This window comes from Boleophthalmus pectinirostris, unplaced genomic scaffold, assembly GCF_026225935.1.
Source record: "Boleophthalmus pectinirostris isolate CB_2022bp ecotype Guang Dong unplaced genomic scaffold, ASM2622593v1 HiC_scaffold_10, whole genome shotgun sequence".
NCBI lineage: Eukaryota > Metazoa > Chordata > Actinopteri > Gobiiformes > Gobiidae > Boleophthalmus > Boleophthalmus pectinirostris.
Window position 1 is genome coordinate 9,973,551 of NW_026570971.1, and position 20,307 is coordinate 9,993,857.

Here is a 20,307-nt window from a genome sequence, read left to right on the forward strand (position 1 = left end):
AGTCAAGATCGCACTAATCAAGACCAAGACCTGTCCGAGACCATAGAGTCCTAAGACTAGGACAAGACCAAGATCTTCAAGACCGAGACGAGACCGAGTCTAAGCACCTTCAAGACCAAGACAAGACCGAGTCCAAGCACCTTCAAGACTGAGACAAGACTGAGTCCAAGCTCCTTCAAGACTGAGTCCAAAAGTCTTTAAGACCGAGACAAGACTCAGTCCAAGCTCCTTCATGACTGAAACAAGGCCAAGTCCACAAGGCAGAGGCCAGTCTTGAAACAAAGACCAGTCTCAAGTACAATGACAATAGGATAGCTGCACACCACGCAGGCGAGCAGAGGATTTTACGCGGTACTGCTGAATTCTACATGTATAACAGATTAAAAAACTAAATTTGGAGAACAAGTGGGTGTGAATGGGAGCAGCGAAAAAAAGGGGTAGATTGAAGCAATTAAGTCAGGAGGAGTCAGGAATATAAAGATCACTCATGCTCAAACATGCTCAAATCACTTTAAATACACATTACACATTTTTTGAGACATCCAGGAATCTGATAATGTAATGTACCTAAAAAGTCAAGTTTTTTGTTTAAAGGTTGTATGGAGGATTTTTTTTTGTTTCAAATTGTCAATGATAGCATTATAGAGGTGCAGTAGCCTTGTAATTATGATGACCAAAAAAAAGAGAATAAAAATTCATCAACTCTGGACGTGGTGGGGCTAAACATTTGCCAATAGATAACGACACTGCCTCGTTATCTGTTAGCTGACAGGCTGTCAATCAAACTCCCTACGTTTCTAGCGTAACTGACTTGCCTGCGCGCTGCCGTTACATGGTTTACGTACGCCTGTCACGCAGTCCACAGACGCAAGCCGCACAGATGCTGTTTACTCCACCAACGCAACAGTTCTTAGCGGCTTTTTTTGACCTATATCTTCCTCGCAGTTCGCACAAAGTTTGTTGCAATGGCGACAAGAATCCAGGAGCAGTTAGCCGCAAAAGAAAGTCCGTTTTTGAGATTGCTGAAAGAAGAAGACAAGGGTAAAAGCAGCGAAGCCAAACTAAGGTGATTCTTGAAGATTCATTCCAGCGATGGCACAACTGAAGCAGACGCAGGGTCTAAAGACTGACGCATTGGTCGCCAAATTACTCCTGGACAGGTCAACTTCTGCTTATTATGAAAACGTACTTTATTTCCAAGAGCGAGACAAACGTTTTTCAGGACACGAAAGCGATATCCTATGTCTGAAAATGTAATTTTCAAGGCAAAGAAAGAGTCCGCTTGCAGCTGCGTGTTGTAGCTAGTTCATTCGCACTGAATCTCCGCGCACCCTTCTCTGCACCCTTTCCTGCTCCTGTCCCCGCTGCCCGTTCCGCTCTTCCCCCTGCTCCTCACTTCTCCGGGCACGGAATCTCCGCGCACCGCTCCTCTCTCCTCTCTCCTCTCCCTGCTCCGCTCTTCTCCCTGCTCCTCACTTCTCGTTCGCGCACGAAATGTCCGCACACCCGCTCCCCCCGCTCCTCACTTCTCCGCCTTGCCTAACCAACACTGTAGTTAGTTGTTTACAAGTCATGTGCAGCGCACCGGCTGTAAACAAACCTGTTTCTGGCGTAAGAAGGAGGCGGGAGGAGGCGTTTCTACGTAGGGAGCTGTAGGGGAGGGGGGGGGGTTTCACGCATGCGCAACATTTGAAAAAGGACAAACAGTCGCTGGATTTCTCGTTCCTTGGAAAATCCTCTATACAACCTTTAACTCACTTACATAAACTTTGAGAGGGTAAATGAGAAGGAGAACCGACTATATTACAGTTAAAAGCTCTGAAAAGTCGATTCTGCATTATATATCTCCTAAATGCGCCCTTCTCTCACCTCTCCAGCGTAGTGCTTGATTCCAAACTGGTGGTCTGCGAGCCTGGGCTTCACGTAGTACGGATTGGTCTGTGGTAAACAAATGGCACAGGTGAGATATCAGATAAAGAATATGTTTTATAACTCTTTTTCACGTGACTGACTGAATGTCGACTGTGCAGCTTCTCCAGCAGAGTGAAGTCTGTGCCTTTGGGGAAACGGCTTTCTTCATTCACCAGAGCCAACAAGCCCAGTTTCTGTGGAGAGAGGGTTCGTTAATGTCAATTACAGAATAAAAAACATGATACTCCAATATGACTTTGTTTTTTCATTCATTCAATCATTTTATTTACATTAAAGGTAAGCACACTGGACTCTCGTAAACATAAGCTGATTTTTTTTAAACACATGTAAAGAAAACAAACACAAGCTCTGATCTGTTTGACTGTTGTTGTTTTTTTATTTGCAGACTTTATTTGTTTATTGTGTCCTTTGCATATGACCTACATTTCCACCAGTGTATGTAACCAACTTTTTCATCTGCCACAATATTTGTATAAAGGTCAAATTTGCTTAGAAAACATGATCGTATATTTTCTCACAATGAAATCAAGACTTTTTTGTGTATACTGGCATTCAGCGTTGTAATATATTTGCACCTAAGTATCAGTGACCCTTAGCCCCCATTTCCAGATGTAAATTTCACATTTGTTTTCCCAACAAAAAATGTATATTAAAAATCCGAAAGCTTGCTCAGGGCCAATCAGCTCTGTGGTGACTAATGACCACAAGACCAACATTTTTATTTAAAATCTGTTTCTTAAACTTTACACACTGCTAAGTTATTAAATAATTTTGCTGAGTTTTGTATTTTAAATTAGCTTTTTGCACTTAAAACGACTGCATTATGGACATTACTTAGCACCTAGAACTCTATGAGAAAAACAAATGGGAGATTTACTTCTGAAACCAGAGTGGACCTCAAATTGGAAAGGACTGTCTAGCTCCATTCTGTCCTGACTCTCTGTCCATTTTAGATTGATAAAATGCACCCAAGGATCCAGTCGTTTTGGTCAAGAATACCTACTGTAGCTATCTTTGGAAATATAATGACATTTGCAAACTCCACACAAAAACAATCCACTCACTCTGGGAACCTAGACCCCTCTTGCTGTGAGGCATGAGTACTAGGAAATAAGTATTTGATCCTTTGCTGATTTTGTTGGTTTGCCCACTGACAAAGAAATGAACAGTGTATAATTTTAATGGTAGGTTTATTCTAACATTGAGAGATGGAATATCAAAAAGAAAATCCAGAAAATCACATCATAGAAAATATTTTAATTCATTTGCATTTCAAAATCAAAATCAGCAAAAGGGATCAAAGACTTATTTCCTCCACTGTAGATGCCACCAAGTATATGGTATATTCTTGAAAATACATGCTAATACAAATTAAAATTAAACAGAATTACATTATTTACAAATACAAAAATCCATAATCTTACTTTCTCAATTAGATCCAGACACTCAGCGTTGTCCATCCAGTCAATTGCATCCCACTGGACCCCCTCCCTGTGCAAAATAACGATCATTATTACACATTTTTTATTAGTTCAAGCTACACTAACTTGTCTTAGAGCGGTAACAATATGATTACATGGTTAAAAGCTTAGAAGAATACATTTTGTGTAATATAAGACATTTAAAAAAATAACCACTAGACCTGTTGTACTCCAGCTGCTCCAGAGAGAAGATATGTTTGTTGAAGTACTCCTGTAGCTTCTCATTGGCGTAGTTGATGTTAAACTGTTCAAAGCGATTCACCTAACACACACACACAATAATAAATATATGTGTAAAATAAAAGTTTAAGATTACAAAATTCTTAAAGTAAGTGAATATTGATCTGTAAAATTATACCTCAAAATTCTCAAAACCAAAAATATCCAAAATTCCGATGGACTTGAAATTTTCCTTCCCCTTGATTTTCTGGTTGATTTTGAGAATGATCCACGAGAAACACTGGGAGTACAGCGCCATGGCAACTGAGTCCCGGGAATCTACAGCCTGGAGGAAAGAAAAAAGTCAGAGCCAGTGATAAATTTGTTGAGATATACATGTATTTGTGTCATAATTTTTGTTGTATTTTTACTGACTCAAATTACAACTGATAGTAAATATATTAATTTACTAAAAGTTTTGTTATTTTTGTTTAATCTGAAATAAATATAACTGAATAAATGAAAGCAAGAGCAAAATATAGCCGCAAGCGGCAATGATCGGCCCTCGCGCGTGCTTACGCCGCGCCCCGCAAACACCGCACCTCACACTGACCCTAATAAGCCTAAGATTAAACCTTACCCTAATCATAATCCTAACCATAGCTCCACCCCTAGCCCTAAAAATCTTAATTTAACCCTGCAAATTTCAAAATTTGGCAAAAAAAATTATCCAAGATGGCGGTCTTCCGGTTTGTAATGGGGCGTGGTCACAATATACATTTCTGTTCTTATTGCCATGATGCATCTGGCTACCAAATTTGGTTTGGCTACGCCAATGTTTGTGTAAGGACGTCCCATTGGCAAGGATACAATTTTGGCTTGGCTGCCATGGCAACACAATGTAAACGGGATGTGAGCATCATTGAGTTTTTTAATCGAGACCATGTCACAAATGTGGATACCAAATTTTGTATATCTGTGACAAATAAAACCTTATTTTTACATACAAATTTTCTAGGGGGCGCTATTGCACCCATTTTTGTATTTTCTTACATCAGTCTGGTCGGGGTGTGAACCCACGATTAAAATTTGAGTGAAATCGGCCAAAGTTTGTGCAAATTATCAGTCGTTGAAGTTTGATGGTGAGCCCTAAAAACTAACCCGAAATTTGCACCGTTGCCACGGCAACACCGTGTGACCTTTTAAAAAGCTTTTAACAACTTTTAATGTCCCACTTGTCTAGATGATACAGAATGATTCTGTCTGGGTCAAACGCCCTAGGACGAGTTCGTTCAAGTACGAGGACAGGTCGCACGATCAATCCAATATGGCCGACTTCCTGTTGGTTGCCGAGCAACTGCGTAATATACTTTTTTGTTCCTATTCCCATGATGCATCATCAAATTTTTTTTTGTGTCATTCGTATTCCCTAATGCATTTTTGAGTCGTTTGGGGGCGCTGACAAGCCATTTTATTTCTGTTTGGAAAATGAAAATAGCCAAAACGTAGGGAAGCGCGAGTTTTACCAGATGGCAAAATTTCCAGGACTTTTTATTATTGTTTAGTGGGTGAAAAATGGGTGAGCTGGTTAGGAGAAAAATAATAAGAAAGAAGAAAGAAGAAAGAAAGAATAATATTCTGATGCGAGAACAATGTTCCGCTTTTTTTTGGCCGACAAACTATACATTTTCGGAAACCTCAGGCGCATTGCTACATCATGGCGAGGGTCCCTGGTCAGTACGGGCGAGTCACGTCGCGCCATTCCATTTTTCGGCCACTTGGAGCATCGCTTTGCGATACTAATAGGCCCTTCGCCAGCCTCTGGCGCTCGGGCCTAATGAAAGCAAGAGATCAATGTTAAATTTTTCAAACCCAGAGCCACAATTTAACATCCAAGGAACATGTCTTGTCTGATGGTGAAGCAATGCAATTGATATTTTATGGTTGGCTAAAATTATAAGTTTGCAGTTCAGTGGTTAGAGCAATGGTGTGTGTGTGTGTGTGTGTGTGTGTGTGTGTGTGTGTGTGTGTGTGTGTGTGTGTGTGTGTGTGTGTGTGTGTGCGTGCGTGTGTGTGTGTGTATGTGTGTATGTGTGTGTGTGTGTTGGTGTGTGTCAGAGGGACTAATGATGTGGGGATTGGCACTCAGTTCTGTCAGTTTGCCCCAGGGCAGCTCTGGCTACAGTAGTTGCTCATGACTAATGGATGTGAAGTGAATGAACAATGACTGCAGTGTAGTAGTGTAGGCTTTGGTAAACCTATAAAGTGTAAGGGATTATTATAAGAAAAAAATAGGGGTGGGACTTTACTAGTTAATAGTTAATTACTATTAATTAATTTGAAAGAAAATAATGCATTAAAAATATCAATGCATTTTACTGAAGTTTGCCTAACAACCTGGAACATTTGTCAGAGCACCATGTTGTGGTATGACAATTATACTGACGCACACAGTTCCAAACAATGGAGCATGAAAGCGTTCTGAGTTTGCTGGACGGTAAATTTCTATTCAAAACATTACCCGCCGGAAGTATTGACAAACGCGTTGTTTATTGCAAACTGTGCAGAGAAGAGTTTGCATATCACAGAAGCACCTCAACCCTACAATACCATTTAAATACAAAACATGTCACAGCAAGCACAGAAGCATTACGTTCAGAAGGTAATAACTTTTAGTCTCTTCAGTTTTGGACAAGGACCTTACCTTTGTCTACTATTTTGAAATCAAATGCAAGACATTTTTCCAGACATTAAAAGAGGTTCAGTTTAAAAGTCATGTCTGGGCATATTATTTGAGAAATCGTCCACTAAAATTCATTTACATAAAATAAATGTTGCTTTTGGGGCATATATTGTTACGCTATTAATTGAGATTAATTAATTACAAAGCCTGTAATTAATCAGATAATTTTTTTAATGAAGTCCCACCCCTAATAAAAATCTCTTTAGAAACAAAACATAATAAAAATGTCTTGTCCAAAATGAGCACTGGTTTAGTTGTGTTGTAGTGTCCATGTTGCGCTGAAGAGGAGCCTGACCTGCTCGATGGTGAGTGGGGAGCAGATCTCTTCTCCTCTGAGGATGATAGAACGTTGGGTCAGCACTTCAGACAGTTGGAAGGCGTCCAGGCCCAAGAGCTCGCTGACGTTTGTGACCACTGGAAGTACGTACAGTAAAGGGGCGTTAGACGTATATGTATACACAGAGCTTTACATGCATTACAAGTTAATCATTTGCAACTAAATGATCAACAAATGTAGAAATCAAAACAAAATATGTCATGTGCTCTCTGTCTCAAGTGGTATCTCTTAAATATCTCTTTTCTGGTGGGGGGTCTGCTACCTTCTTGTCTCTATGGAGATGTTATTGCTTTTCCTGGAATGGTATGACATTAAACATATCCATCTACGCTTTATTCATTATTGATTACAGGTGTTCCTCAGAAATACTATAATTCCTTTTGTGAATAGGGGCGACTCTCCACTGATGTAAATTGTAATCTAACATAGTCGCTGTCTCCCTTGTGATAGATAGGTTTAATCTGTACTGTGGAACATTCTAGACAAAGCAATAACATTTTCATGACAAGCACGTAGTGGACCTTCCACCAGAAAAGTTGTACAGAGCACATTTAAGCTTCATCTGGGTCAAATGCACTAAAATATCATATTCATAGGGCTTTTACAATCTAAACAACTTGTGGAATAATCAAAAGAATAACTAATTCTTTTCATTCATAATAAATCATTGTTAGTTGCAGCACAAACATACATAATGTTCCCGTTTTCCTTCACAAATATTGACTCAGTTTGGAATGTGTTAGTGTTGTAAAGTTAAATATGCAAGATCTAAATAGATAGAAAATAAAACAAAATAGATAGCTTTATTTGACCTTTATTTATCCTAATGAGATGAAGAATCAGAATTCTCTTTTTCCACCCAGAAGAAACCTACGCAGGCACATCCAAACTCCACACAGAATGGCTCCAGACTGCCCCAGAATCGAACCCAGGACAGTCTTGCTGTGTTTATTTTGTTAATTTATTTAATCAATATTTTACCAGGTAAGTCAATTAAGAAATTTTTTTTAAACTCCATACACCTTCACTAGAATCATTTGGATAATTTCAGCCCTGGAATTTCTGATCCCTTCTCAAAAAAGGTAAAAGGAGCTGTTAACTTAAAAACTTCATGACATTTTGAGTTTTGGAGATGTACACAGATTAATAATGCAGAGTTACTCAAGCACGTGTGAATGAAACTAACCACAACTCCAAGTATGTTTTTGATGAGGTAACAATATTATAACATGACTTAAAGCTCACAAAAGTCAATTATGTGTAATATAGGACCTTTAAATATGAGAAGAAAGAAGATATTTTGTCATTTTAACATATTTTTAAATCCCCAAATTTTACTCCTTCAATTTTAAGATTTATAAGTAATTTCTTTCCAAACTCATGAGCAGCAACTATTATAATGCATTTAAAGTAAACAGGATAATTTTATAATTTTCTGCTTCTATCAAGAAAAGGTCACGTCAGGAAAAGACCCAAACACCTCCAAAACACCTCAAATACTTAAAGCAAAAACTGACCTACATCGAAATAGTTTTAGCCGTAGTCAGGTCAGGTCAAGATAAAAACACAGTTACCTTGCTTGGTGGTGATCTGAGCGCCCCCTGCAGTCATGAACTCGATGTTGCCCAGCTGTAGGACTCCAGACAGCAGCTTGAACATGTCTCGGATCTCCTCCTCACTAAACTGCAGCACCTTCAGCGCTTCCTATACGCACACACACAACGCAAATCAATACTGAGAGGCTACCAGAGGCTTAACAGGCTGCTCTAGCTATAAGGCTCTGCGGCTCTGTGTAAATACTGACAATGAGTGTGTGCGCGCCTAATGGAAGACGGTAAACAAAAGCAAAAAAGGACATGACGTCACATTATAGAACTGAAAAATTTGCAGAAGGTTTAGTAAAATTGTCAAGATTTGCAAGCTTGACTAAAAACATGACAAGACGTTACACTTAACTGCTGTTTTAATATAAAAAAAAAAAAAAAACTATATTATTTGCTGACAGGGCACCATAAGAAGCATCAATGACTACACTAGGATCTAACTTAGAACTAAACCAGGAGCTAACATCAAAACTAAACCAGGACTAAACCAAGTCCATATAACCAAGAGGGGATTGGAACGCATGCAAGACTTCTTTTTATTGACTTTTCATCTGCGTTCAACACAATCCAACCTCATATTCTTTGTAAAAGACTTTTAGAAAATTTTAGCCTTGATTTTAATATTGTGGGGTGGATTCTTGATTTTTTAACACAGAGAACACAAAGAGTAAGAGTGAATGGTGTTCTCTCTGACCAGATGGTGTCATCAACCGGATCACCGCAGGGATGTGTTCTTTCATCCCTGTTGTTCATACTGTACACCAACAAGTGTCAGAGCACCTATGAGAATAGAACAATAATAAAATATGCGGATGATTCTGTCATTGTGAGCTCGCTTCACAAAAATGAAAACCAATTGGGCCATGGGCCAATTGTTGAAGACTTTGTAAAATGGTGTGAAGAGTCAAATCTACACCTAAATGTATCCAAAACGAAGGATATGATTATCGACTTTCGAAAACAAGCGCCTCAGTGTGATGTCACAGAGATAAAGGGGCAATCAGTTGAGTGTGTGGACTCATATAAATATCTTGGAACACTCATTGATTCAAAATTGAGTTTTGACGATAATTGTTCTGGTGTGTGTAAAAGAGGCCACCAGCGCCTTCACTGTCTGAGAAAGTTTTCCTTTTACCGTGTAGACAGAACCATGATGACACTGTTTTATAAAACATTTATGGAATCAGTTTTAACGTTTTCATTGGTCTCGTGGTTTGGGAGTATTTCTGCTAAAAACAAGAACTCCCTGAATCAGTTGGTTAAATGGGCGAGTAAGGTGATTGGCCATCCTCAGAGCCGCCTGGACTCACTGTATTCGAGACACTTACAGCGGATGTCCCAGAGTATTTTGGGAGACGTGCAACATCCACTAAACTCAGAGTTTCAGCTGCTTCCCTCTGGTCAGAGGTTTTTAGTCCCAAGATCTAGAACGAATCGTTTTAAGAGGAGCTTCGTTCCGGCTGCTATCATACTTATGAATAAATTGTAATCTATTTATCTAAGATTGTGTGTTTTTAACATATCTAAGATTTATTTATTGTGATTTTAGACAAGCGTGTTGGATGTTTTTAATTGGTTGTTTATGGAACAAGCCATTCTGCACTGGAGCGCTGTAACACTTTATTGTAACACTTTATTGTGTTTTTATGTGTGTTTTGTGGATGAATGAAATGTGAAATGTGGAACCTGTCTCTTAAATCTGCAAAGCAAATTTACCTACGGGTACGAATAAAGCGACCTAACCTAACCTAACCTAAGTCTACACTGGAGCAAGGGCGTAGGTTTGGTCTCAGCTTTTAATAGATTAATTATATAATGTTGTTTACTTTTTGTACGATGCACACTGCAAAAAACAAACAGCACATCTTTATAAGAAAGGGTAAAATGGAATAAGAAGTTACGTATATGTTTTATGAATTCTTTCCAAAACACAGAGTTTGGGCAGGTCCAAAATAAGTGAGAGGTGATTTAATTTTTTACTTCCCAAAATGTACAGTTTGTGTCCATTGTCTTTCTAAGATGATTCTTTAGCGGATAACAGCAATGTAGAAGTTTGTAGCAGATTTCCGTTTGCTTGTTGGTGATGAGATATTTGTGAGGTTATGTCCAAACATTTTTCCATGGAATATTGTCACTAGAGTCGGGCTGCTAACAGTGCACAAGTAGGGCTCCGTTTGGAAGGTGCACTTGTGGTGATAGTCGCTCTTTTTCCGCGGCAACTCATTATAAGTCAAGTTTAATTGAAGATGAAGCCAAGTAAGTTCCTTTTGAAGAGTTTTTCAAAGTTTGGTGCACATAGTCTTCACTCACGCCTGCTCAAGCCGACATCTTCAGGTGCGCCCCTGTCCTGCCACTTCCCCAGTTTAGACTCCTGGCTCCACTAATGACATCACTCTGTTGCAGCCAATGAAACAGCGCCAGGAGAAACCCTGTCGTCATATCACTGAATACATCTTAGAATGTCTAATAAAAAAAAGCGAACTAAAACTTGTTAAATTAATACTACTGAGTTTGGGAAAATATCAGAATAAATGTATATTTTTGTTTCTTAATATAAAATGTCAAATATTGGTAGGGACTATTTTGTCTTCCCCAAATATTGGTTGTGACATGTCCCCACCGTCCCTGTGCAAACCTACACCCTTGCATTGGAGTTGAACCTGTATTGTAAAGCCAGGTGAGAATAAAAGAAGTGTGCCACTGTCTTTCAAAACTTTATAAACCTTTATTTGGATCATTTCAGCCCAGGAATTGTCAATCTCTATTGAAATAAAAGGTTAAAGCTAGCTATAAACTTGAAAGCTACACGGTGGAACAGAGCATTTTGAGCTTTGGAGATCTACTAATAACAGACTAATAATAAAGGATTACTCAAACATGCATGAATGAAACAAAACACAACGCCAGGTATGTTTTTGACTTTGTGTAATATCAGAACTTTAAGGCTTTCATAAAATCGGAAATGTAAATTGAATGTATTATGTCTCCATTTCTATAATTGTTTTCTGTTTCTCACCATGACGCTGTTGAAGAGCTCCTTGTCGTTCAGGCTCTTGTCTTTACAACATCCCGCCTGACTGAGGTAGTGAAAAGACTCGGCTCCTTCTTCCATAAAGTACTGGCCTGAAAAAGCATTAATAATCATAGAGATGTAATAGATGCAATTATGCGATGAAAACACCATAAGGTTCTATTCATTCATTGTTGATAATGTATTGGTTGGCTCACTTCGATGCTCCTTTGTAGCTCCTGCCAATAGTGCGTAGAAGATATGGTAGTTTCTCTCCCCCGGGTTTTGTCGTACAACGCGATTCTACAGCAAAATCAATACAACAAAAGACTCAACGTTTGATTCAGATGTACAGTAAAGACATATAGTATTTAATAACACTGGTCTGGAGAAGTGCAGCACATGTCCTCAGGCAGGTTACCTTTTCCAGTAGATCTATGAAGCAGAGTCAAGGACATAACTTATAGATAAATTGTCGTATTTATTGTTTGTCCCATGAAGTAAATGTTACCCCAGGCTCAGACTGCACAAGGAGCAGCTCTGGTGCAGAGACCACAAGAATTCCAAATAATTAAACAAACTGAGAGGAGCTCAGTCTGGACTTGGAGCAAAACAGAGTTGCCTGCGGAGGTGCCATGGCATTCTGGATTATCGTGTCACAGCACAACTAAACCGCACCAACACAGGAGTCACAGCCAGTCCTGCACCGGGTACAGGCAAATAATTGTTGAAACAAACGGGTTTTAACGTTCTGGAATTTATGGGCGGGTAGTGATTACAGACGGGCAGGTCAGGACTAAATCAGGACTAAACCAGAACTACACCAGGACTAATCTTGGACTTAAGAGAGAGAGACAGAACCCTGAGCCAGTGGAGCAGGATGTCCGCAAAGCACAATCGGGCGACGGCTGCAATTACCTCCGTGTGGCACAAAGCTCTGCACTGGTCCTTTCACCTGCAGTCACTCGACTGACTACGCGGGCACACCTCTGGACCTGTCCTGGTTCAGTTCTGACTTAGTCCTGGTTTAGTCCAGATTTAGTTCTGGTTTAGTCCTGGTTCAGTCCGTGGCGTGTGCAGCACAAAAGTCTGGCATCTCGATCAGTGTTTCTTCTGCTAATATCTGTGAAGTGATGACAGTGAAGTCGTATTTGTACTAAAGAAAGCATAACCGTTTCATTTCATTTCGTGATCGTAATTCTTGAAGTCGTAACTTTTCAATTTGTATTCTGATGGATGCTTCAGTTAGCATGCTTGTAAATTGTGTGTGATTTATCACGGGCAGGGACGGGTAACAGGTGGAGTGTTAAAGGGTCCGGCTGGGTGTGGGTTTAACTTTGATATAATCACGGGTTAACGGGCGGGTGCGGAGCTGTACTGTGCAGATGCAGGTGGGTGCGGGTCTCCAAAAATGGACCCGTGCAGGACTCTGGTCACAGCTGCACCAGTCCAGTCTGAGTGTCTGAGTGAGTGTGAAACATCCATTTGAGTGAAGGATACAGTCGATGACACAGCCTCCCTGGATGTTGCCGCACTCAGAGAAGTGCAGCTGGATGAACTTCCCAAAGCGACTGGAGTTGTTGTTGTAAACAGTCTTTGCGTTTCCAAAGGCTTCCATTATGGGGCTGTACAGACACACAGAGAGAGGATTTTAGTATTTATCAGTGCTATTTATTCCCCCGTGATGCACTGTTGTTATTGTTGTTGTTACTGAAATGTAGTGTAGAAAGTTCTGTCGGTGCAAATGTGTTAGGACATTGCTGAATTGTGTGATACTGATGAATACCTGCTCTGTACAATGGCCTGCTCCACCCGTGTGGTCTTCTCTGAGGCAGGAGTCCCAGCTGAGTTCTGACTCATCACAGACAGGAACTGGAGCAACAGTTTGGTGCTCTCTGTTTTTCCTGCTCCTGACTCTCCACTGAGAACACACAAAGACAGAGAGAGGGAGAGAAAAAGAGAGAAAGAGGGAGGAAATAGACACAGTGAGAGAGAAAGAGTATGAGAGAGAGTGTGAGGGAGAGGGAAGGAGTGAGAGAGAGGATGGGTGTGAGAGAGTTGGAGTGCGGGAGAGAGTGAGAGAAAAGAGTGAGAGTTAGAGAGAAATAATGAGGAAATAAGAGAAAATGGTACAGAAAGAGCATGACAGAGAGGGAGGGAGTGAGAGAGAAAGGGTAAAAGAGAGACAGTGTGTGTGTGAGACAGAATGAGCATGAGAGTTGGAGAAAAGAGTGAGAGTTGGGGATAAAGGGTGGGGAAATAGAGTGAGAAAGAAAGAATAAAAGAGAGACAGAGTAAGTGTGAGAGAGTGAAAACAGTGAGAACGAGAGTGTGAGAAAGACATGAGTTGGAGAGGGGAAGAGGGTGATAGAAAAGAGTGAGAGTTAGAGAGAAAGAGTGAAAGAGAGAGTGTGATAGAGTGAAAATATTGAGAGAGCGTGAGAGAGAGAGTATGAGAGAGAATTAATGAGTTGGAGAGGAGGAAAGAGTGATAGAAAAGAGTGAGAGAGAGAAAGAGTGAAAGAGAGTGCAAGAGAGAGTGAAAAGAATGAGAGAGCGCGACAGAGAGAGAATTAATGAGTTGGAGAGGGAGAAAGAGTGAGAGAAAAGAGTGAGAGTTAGAGAGAAAAAGCGAAAGAGAGAAAGAGAGTGTGAAGGAGTGAAAAGAAAGAGAGTGAGAGAAAAGAGTGAGAGAGAGTGTAAACAATGAGAGAAAGCGAGTGAGAGTATGTGAGAGAGAATTCATGAGTTAGAGAGGATGAAAGAGAAATAGAAAGAAGTGATTGTTAGAGAGAAAGAGTGAAAAAAGAGGGAGAAAGAGAGAGAGAGAATGCGAGACAAGGAAAAAAAGAGAAAGAAAGCAATTGACAGTTAATCTGATGAACAAGACGTGACCTTCTGTGACCTTCACGTATCTCATTTAGTGTGTTTAATGCATGAGCTGAGGTTTGATATCTGCAGCAGTCGTCCCTCCCACTCGATCAGCCAGTGACTAAGCAGAGTGTAACAGGAACGAATAATACAAAGAAAACACGAGACAAAGCTGCTGAATAATGTGTCAAGTCATAAGTCACCAATAACTGTCTCTATGGTAAAACTTAAAGGTCCTATATTGTGCAAAATTTACTCTTTTGAGCTTTAGGCCATGTTATAATCTTGTTACTGCATCATAAATATAACCGGAGTTTTGTTTTGTTTCATTCACACATTTTGAGAGAAAAACTCTGACTCTGTGGATGACACAAAACGTTGACGAGGAAACAACATTATAACATAGATCAGAAAATATGCGCCTTTTAATAATCGTATCTATAAATGTAATAGATGTAATTCTCTGTAAAAGGAGGTAGAATAGTAATCAGTAGATTGCAGATAGTAGTAGTAGTAGAAGTAGTAGTAGTAGTCGTACTTGCAATTCAGTAATAGTAGTTCCCGTTATAAATACAGAGTAAATAAAGTCATTTTTTTATTCTGCAATTTAAAAATCACATACTAATTAAGTCTGCGTACCATTTGTTCTTTTGAATGTCAATTAAGAATAAAAAACAATAAAATGGTAAAACGGTTTGTTATTTCATTATTCCAGTTTAGTGTCAAACAGATTTCGACCTCTACTCTCAATATTTAATTTAAAGTTTATTTTAAAACATCAATCAAAAAACAGTCTCTGTTTTAATTTTGATATTTTAGTCTCTCTGGTTTATTTGCCCTGGAAGTTCTGTTTCTAGAAAGACTTTCCTGAAAAATCATTGCAGTTTTGTGGACAAACATGTCCTCTTCTTCCTATAGTGATGTGTTTAGTTTTGCATAATTGTTGAACTCCATGACGAGAAACAGAAAGCAACGATAAACTCTCCTTTGTTCATTTGACACCATAGAACTATAATAAAAATTGTTTTTATTATAGATCCGTGGTTGACACTGAATTCACACATGGAGCGCTAAACAGAAGAACTTCCAGAACATATAAAAAAGAGAAAATAAAATACCAAAACTGAAATGGGAAATGTTTTCTGATTGGTGTTATTTGAAAGAAATTTTAAATTAAATATTGTACTTTTTTTTTTTTTTTTTTTTTTTGACACTAAAATGTAATGATGAAATAAGAAACTTTTCCCCCTTTTTATTGTTTTTCATTCTTAATTGAAATTCCAAACAACAAATGGTACACCTAATTAAGATGTAACTTCTTCATGGCAATTACTATTATTATTACTATTACTATTATTATTACATTGCCTGAAATTTTATCTATCTTCCATTGTGTGCTTTTGGCCTGGCCCTCCACTCCACAGAGCTGACCAGCAACTTGTGGTGTAACTCCATCAGAAAAGTTACATAATGCACCTTTGATTTGCAATCTATCATATTTATTTCCTGGAGTCAAAGAACCGCACACTGTCCTTTTCATGACCCAAAATCAATCTGCCTGAACAGCTCCTTTCCCATAACCTTGGATTTTATGAGGCCCGCATACACAATCAAGCACAATCCATCAGGCATTTTAATTATCTTATTTGTATTGTAGCCAAGAGACCAGTGTGTGCAGCAGCTTATGAAATTCTGCCCACCTGATGAGGACACACTGGCTGTCATGGCGCTTCCAGATGCAGCGGTAGCATTCGTTAGCCACGGCGAAGATGTGAGGGGGGAGCTCTCCAAACTGGTGCCTGGAGTACTGGTGCACCCGCTCCAGGTCATACATGCCTGAGATCTGCTTGTACGGGTTCACCGCCGCCAAGATGCTGCCGATGTTGGTCTGGAAAAACACAACCAAAACACTTATCATTATAATCATCTTTCTGGAGACTCTGCCACACAAAAACCATGGGCCTCATTCATGAAGTAGAATGAACAAATTCGTACTTAAGGCTTTCTTACCAGCATTTTCGGCATTCACTAAATGTATTTTTTTGCTCAAAATGTTCAGGAGCACTTGTAAGAATATTATTACTCAAATAATGCAACCAAAATGTCTAATTCTTGCATGATTGTAAGTCATATAGTTTCACAATATTATTCTTATTAAGCAGTGCTATGTTGATGTTTATGCCTTATTTGACACCTCTCTCTTGCTGTCTTTTTTGCTACTTACTTAGAATGTATTATTACCATTTATTTGTAATTATATTATGTTGTGATATGTGAGCTACTGTGTTCAAATAAATTCCCTTGTGGATCAAAAAAGTTTGTGTAAGTCTGTTCCAGCCCCAGTGCTCTCCATGTGGATCACTGTTCCAGCCCTGTGCCTCGTCACCACACTGGACTCAGCATTCCCATCACACTCCATTGTCTCCATACAATTATCCTTCTACATATCAGAGTATTTTTCCAGTACAGTTACAATATACATACAAACAACAACAACAAAAACAGGTTCAGTAACACTTCACTACACTGGGATGGGAATACATCAGTGCAGAACTAAACAAGACATGAATTATTGCTTAGTACAATATAACTTCATGTTCAAATCTCAAATGAAGGGCATGTACCTAACATATTCCGTGGATCTATAACAAAAAAACGGCATTCCCCCTCTGTCCCAGCTTGAGACCAACTAGTGGCCGCTCCAGGTACTGCGGCTCCCCGGGAGTTTGGGCCCAAAAATAATTCTCCTGTAAAGTGCGATGCATTTTTAGGGAATTCAAACTGTCCGCATTCAGCTAATAGGACATCGACAACTTTCACAAAGGTCAGATTTTGTAGGGATTTTTTTCTATTTGTTTTAAAAATTTAAATGCTAAAAGCGCCTAAAAGTTAGTTTTGAAAGCCTTAGCCCCAGTAGCTCCACTCTAATAGCTCTCGCTTTGATTGGTCATAATGCTCCACGCTGTGCACGTTACAGACGTCACACGGGTGGGAGGAGCTCGCCCGTATTCAGGAAGAAAATGTGGAAGAGAAAATGATTTCTGGGTCCATGCACCAATGAGCACAGACCACTGAAAACAATACAAAGCAATCTTGGTGTCACCTTCAGATTTTATTATAGTTTTATGGCACATCCTTAGTTGAAGAGATACTATACAACAGAATAGGGAGAAAAAAAATGATTGTCTGAACATAAAGTTGTATGCAGCAGTAATTCACGTATTGTTTCTTATTGTACTGATGCATTTCCTCATTCATCCAATAGTGTTTGTAGTAACTCACAGGTTTCAAAGGCATTCGCCCAAATGACTTCCTACCTTTGCTCGATATTATTATTTAGTATGACAGCAGCTACTCTTTATATAGTCAATAAAACACAACATATTACACTCAAACAATATATATCACCATTTCAAACATTGTAGATTGTGAAAGGGGAAGATAGAAACCCTGCGGTCATCGTCTGTGTGAATCTGATCTGATATACAGTGTACTTAAAGCGAATCAATGAACCTATAAAATATGCCTGGCTTAGTTCCAAATAGCATTTAATGTGTCAGCTAATGGAAGTCTGAGGAAAGCTGGACAAAAACAATAATGCTCCACTGTGTTAAGTCAGCACTAAATGTTACACAGTCTCCTTATAAATAAAAAAAATAAAAAAATACTGCCTCTAGTGGTCATTTGAAATATTGGTCACCATCAATATTAAATAATCCATGTATACACTTTTACTAAATAAAAACATGAAAATACTTCTTATATTAATCAGTAAATCCATTTCTGTCCAGTGCAGTCCAGTCTATGCTTTAGTTGTAGGGAGTATTATACCTCTGATGATGTAGGCCAGTACATGAATGCGTGTTGTGTCCTTGGGCAAGTCACTTCACCCATGTTGCCTATTTATGATTTTGTCTAAAGGTCGCCACACAATACATGATTTTTTTTGTCTTAAATGATTTTTAAATTAAAAAGCGCACACCACAGACACGAGGAGAATCTTATGAAACTGAAAATCTCTGATCGCACAGACTGCAGCGGGATATATCTGCGTCAGTTGTTTCCTGTCTTCAGTAAAACGACTCGCTTTGAGACTCTTAAGCGTTCAAAAGATCAGAACACACTGCACTTCTACTTTAGATACAAGTCAAAACTGTGTTATTATTATTTGTGAAATGTGGTGCAAAACATGATTTGTAAAGCATAAAAGATTGGCGATAAAGTCCACTGATTAAAAAAGTCACATTCACAGGACAAAAATGAACCTTTCCTGAATCAAAATAAGACTGATGGTATGTTTAAATCACACTCTATTGTCTAAAAACTGTTTTTGTTATTTTTTCTTTTTAATTATGAACGAGGTATTGGAATCAGTATCAAGTAAGGGTGTAACAATAACTGAAATATCGCAATATCGTATCGTCAAAGCTCTCACAATGATATCGTGGACCATCACAATATATTCAATTACAAGTCTCTTAAATTAAGTCTGCTTAAATTAAGAGTTATGGTGCAGCTAAATAGCTAAAAAAAAAGAGGGAACTACATAGACCATGATTCTTTGCTCCATTTCAGTGCAGACTACATAAAGAAATAACGGTGCTAAACACTTTTAAGTCTTATTCTTTGGATTAAGACTTGTCAAGGCATTTTAAAAGGAAAAAGTTTTGTTCACCTCCACAATAAACACAGTACTGTGAGGTTTATACTGTAACAATATCGTATCATGAGACTTGCATATCGTTACACCTCTAGTATCAAGTCTATTCCTTAGTGTCAGCACATGAATACACTGCTCCTGGTTCAAATGAGTCAAACTTCAAATGTCACCTGCAATTGCCATCTTTTACAAAATATCATAGAGCAGTCAGGGGCAGAGCGTGTTTTTAGAAATCGTTAAATGTTAGGTCAGCACCCTTCCACGGAGTCATATTCCCCTGTATTTGCACAAACTCCACAGTCGCCCACATGCATGACACAGAAAAATGACCTGCACTGTGAGTGAATTCTTATGATCAGCTTATGGGGAATCCTTGTATGGATAATATGTCATCATCTAGATTAGATCACATAAAGAGTCTCACTGCTGGACCATAATCCTCCGGGTTTGCTACTGTACAGGCTGCAGCTAGTGCGCCTGACAGCTCTATGTAAAAAAATAAAGAAAAAGAAAAGTACAGTCACAGAACCACATTCAGGCAGTTTGTGGTCAGTAGTGGAAATAAAGTATATGTAGTGATTGAGTTGAGTATGTAAAAATCACAAAATCGCACATTGTAATATAGTGATTAGTGAGTCTTTTAAAAATAATAATACTGGAATTATAACTGAATTGTATTTGGGTGTTAATTACAAATGAAATGTCATCTAAAGGTGCATTTTCATAGGCAAAGTGACAAATGGTTAATGAAGATTTCAATCAAATTTCTGAAAGGTCCTATATTGAGCTTTAAGTCATTTTAGAATGTTGTTACCTCACCAAAAACAGATCTGGAGTTGGGTTTTGATTCATTCACATGTTTGAGTAATCCTTATTAATAGCCTGTCTACATCTCCAAAGCTCAAAATGCCCTGTCATGGAAGAGATTGGCAATTCCAGGGCTCAAATTATCCAAAAAATTCTAGTGAAGATGTATGAATTTTTAGTCTCTTCAGTTTGAGAGAAGAAGCTAAATATGATGGGTTTGTGTGTTAAACATGTGTGAATGAAACAAAATGCAACTACTTTTATGTTTTTTATTGTAACATAGATGAGAAAAATGTGTAATGTGGGCCCTTTAAGAAACATAAAACTGTAACTTAAATTCCTGCACTTCTAGCTATCTATCTTATTATAAGGTGTGACATTGGAAACCAGGTTTGCCCACCAGCTGAAGAGTAACCAGTTCAAACCAAGACCACACAATGAGGCTGGTCTCCCAGTAAATATACTATGTGACTGGAAACAACAGAAAGGGCATCTGGCATGATAAACAGGGATACACCGACATCAGGTGCTAGTCCTTATCATAGTACTCACCAATGGGCTGCCGATACCAAGAGCCATTACCACTGTAACTGCTGTGTCTTATATTATACTCACAACTCGCCTCTGAGCACATTAAGCTCAGCTTTAATCACCAGTGACTGTCAAGTGAACTATAAAAATATTAAGGACTCTTAAAGGTTGT

General features: G+C 38.9%; 1 protein-coding gene across 1 annotated transcript in view; it reads right to left on the reverse strand.

Moving 5' to 3' along the window:
* The window catches only part of myo10l1 (myosin X, like 1), an 86,146-nt gene that overhangs the window by 20,505 nt on the left and 45,334 nt on the right, over positions 1–20,307 (reverse strand). The window contains exons 4-16 of the mRNA XM_055160787.1: positions 15,838–16,025; positions 13,053–13,187; positions 12,767–12,891; positions 11,688–11,701; positions 11,485–11,569; positions 11,273–11,379; positions 8,227–8,356; positions 6,611–6,729; positions 3,772–3,918; positions 3,575–3,675; positions 3,357–3,423; positions 2,013–2,105; positions 1,870–1,938 (exon numbers count right to left, since the gene is read on the reverse strand). Of these exons, the coding sequence (XP_055016762.1) occupies positions 1,870–1,938; positions 2,013–2,105; positions 3,357–3,423; positions 3,575–3,675; positions 3,772–3,918; positions 6,611–6,729; positions 8,227–8,356; positions 11,273–11,379; positions 11,485–11,569; positions 11,688–11,701; positions 12,767–12,891; positions 13,053–13,187; positions 15,838–16,025 (1,380 nt within the window). The remainder of the gene's footprint in view (positions 1–1,869; positions 1,939–2,012; positions 2,106–3,356; positions 3,424–3,574; positions 3,676–3,771; positions 3,919–6,610; positions 6,730–8,226; positions 8,357–11,272; positions 11,380–11,484; positions 11,570–11,687; positions 11,702–12,766; positions 12,892–13,052; positions 13,188–15,837; positions 16,026–20,307) is intronic.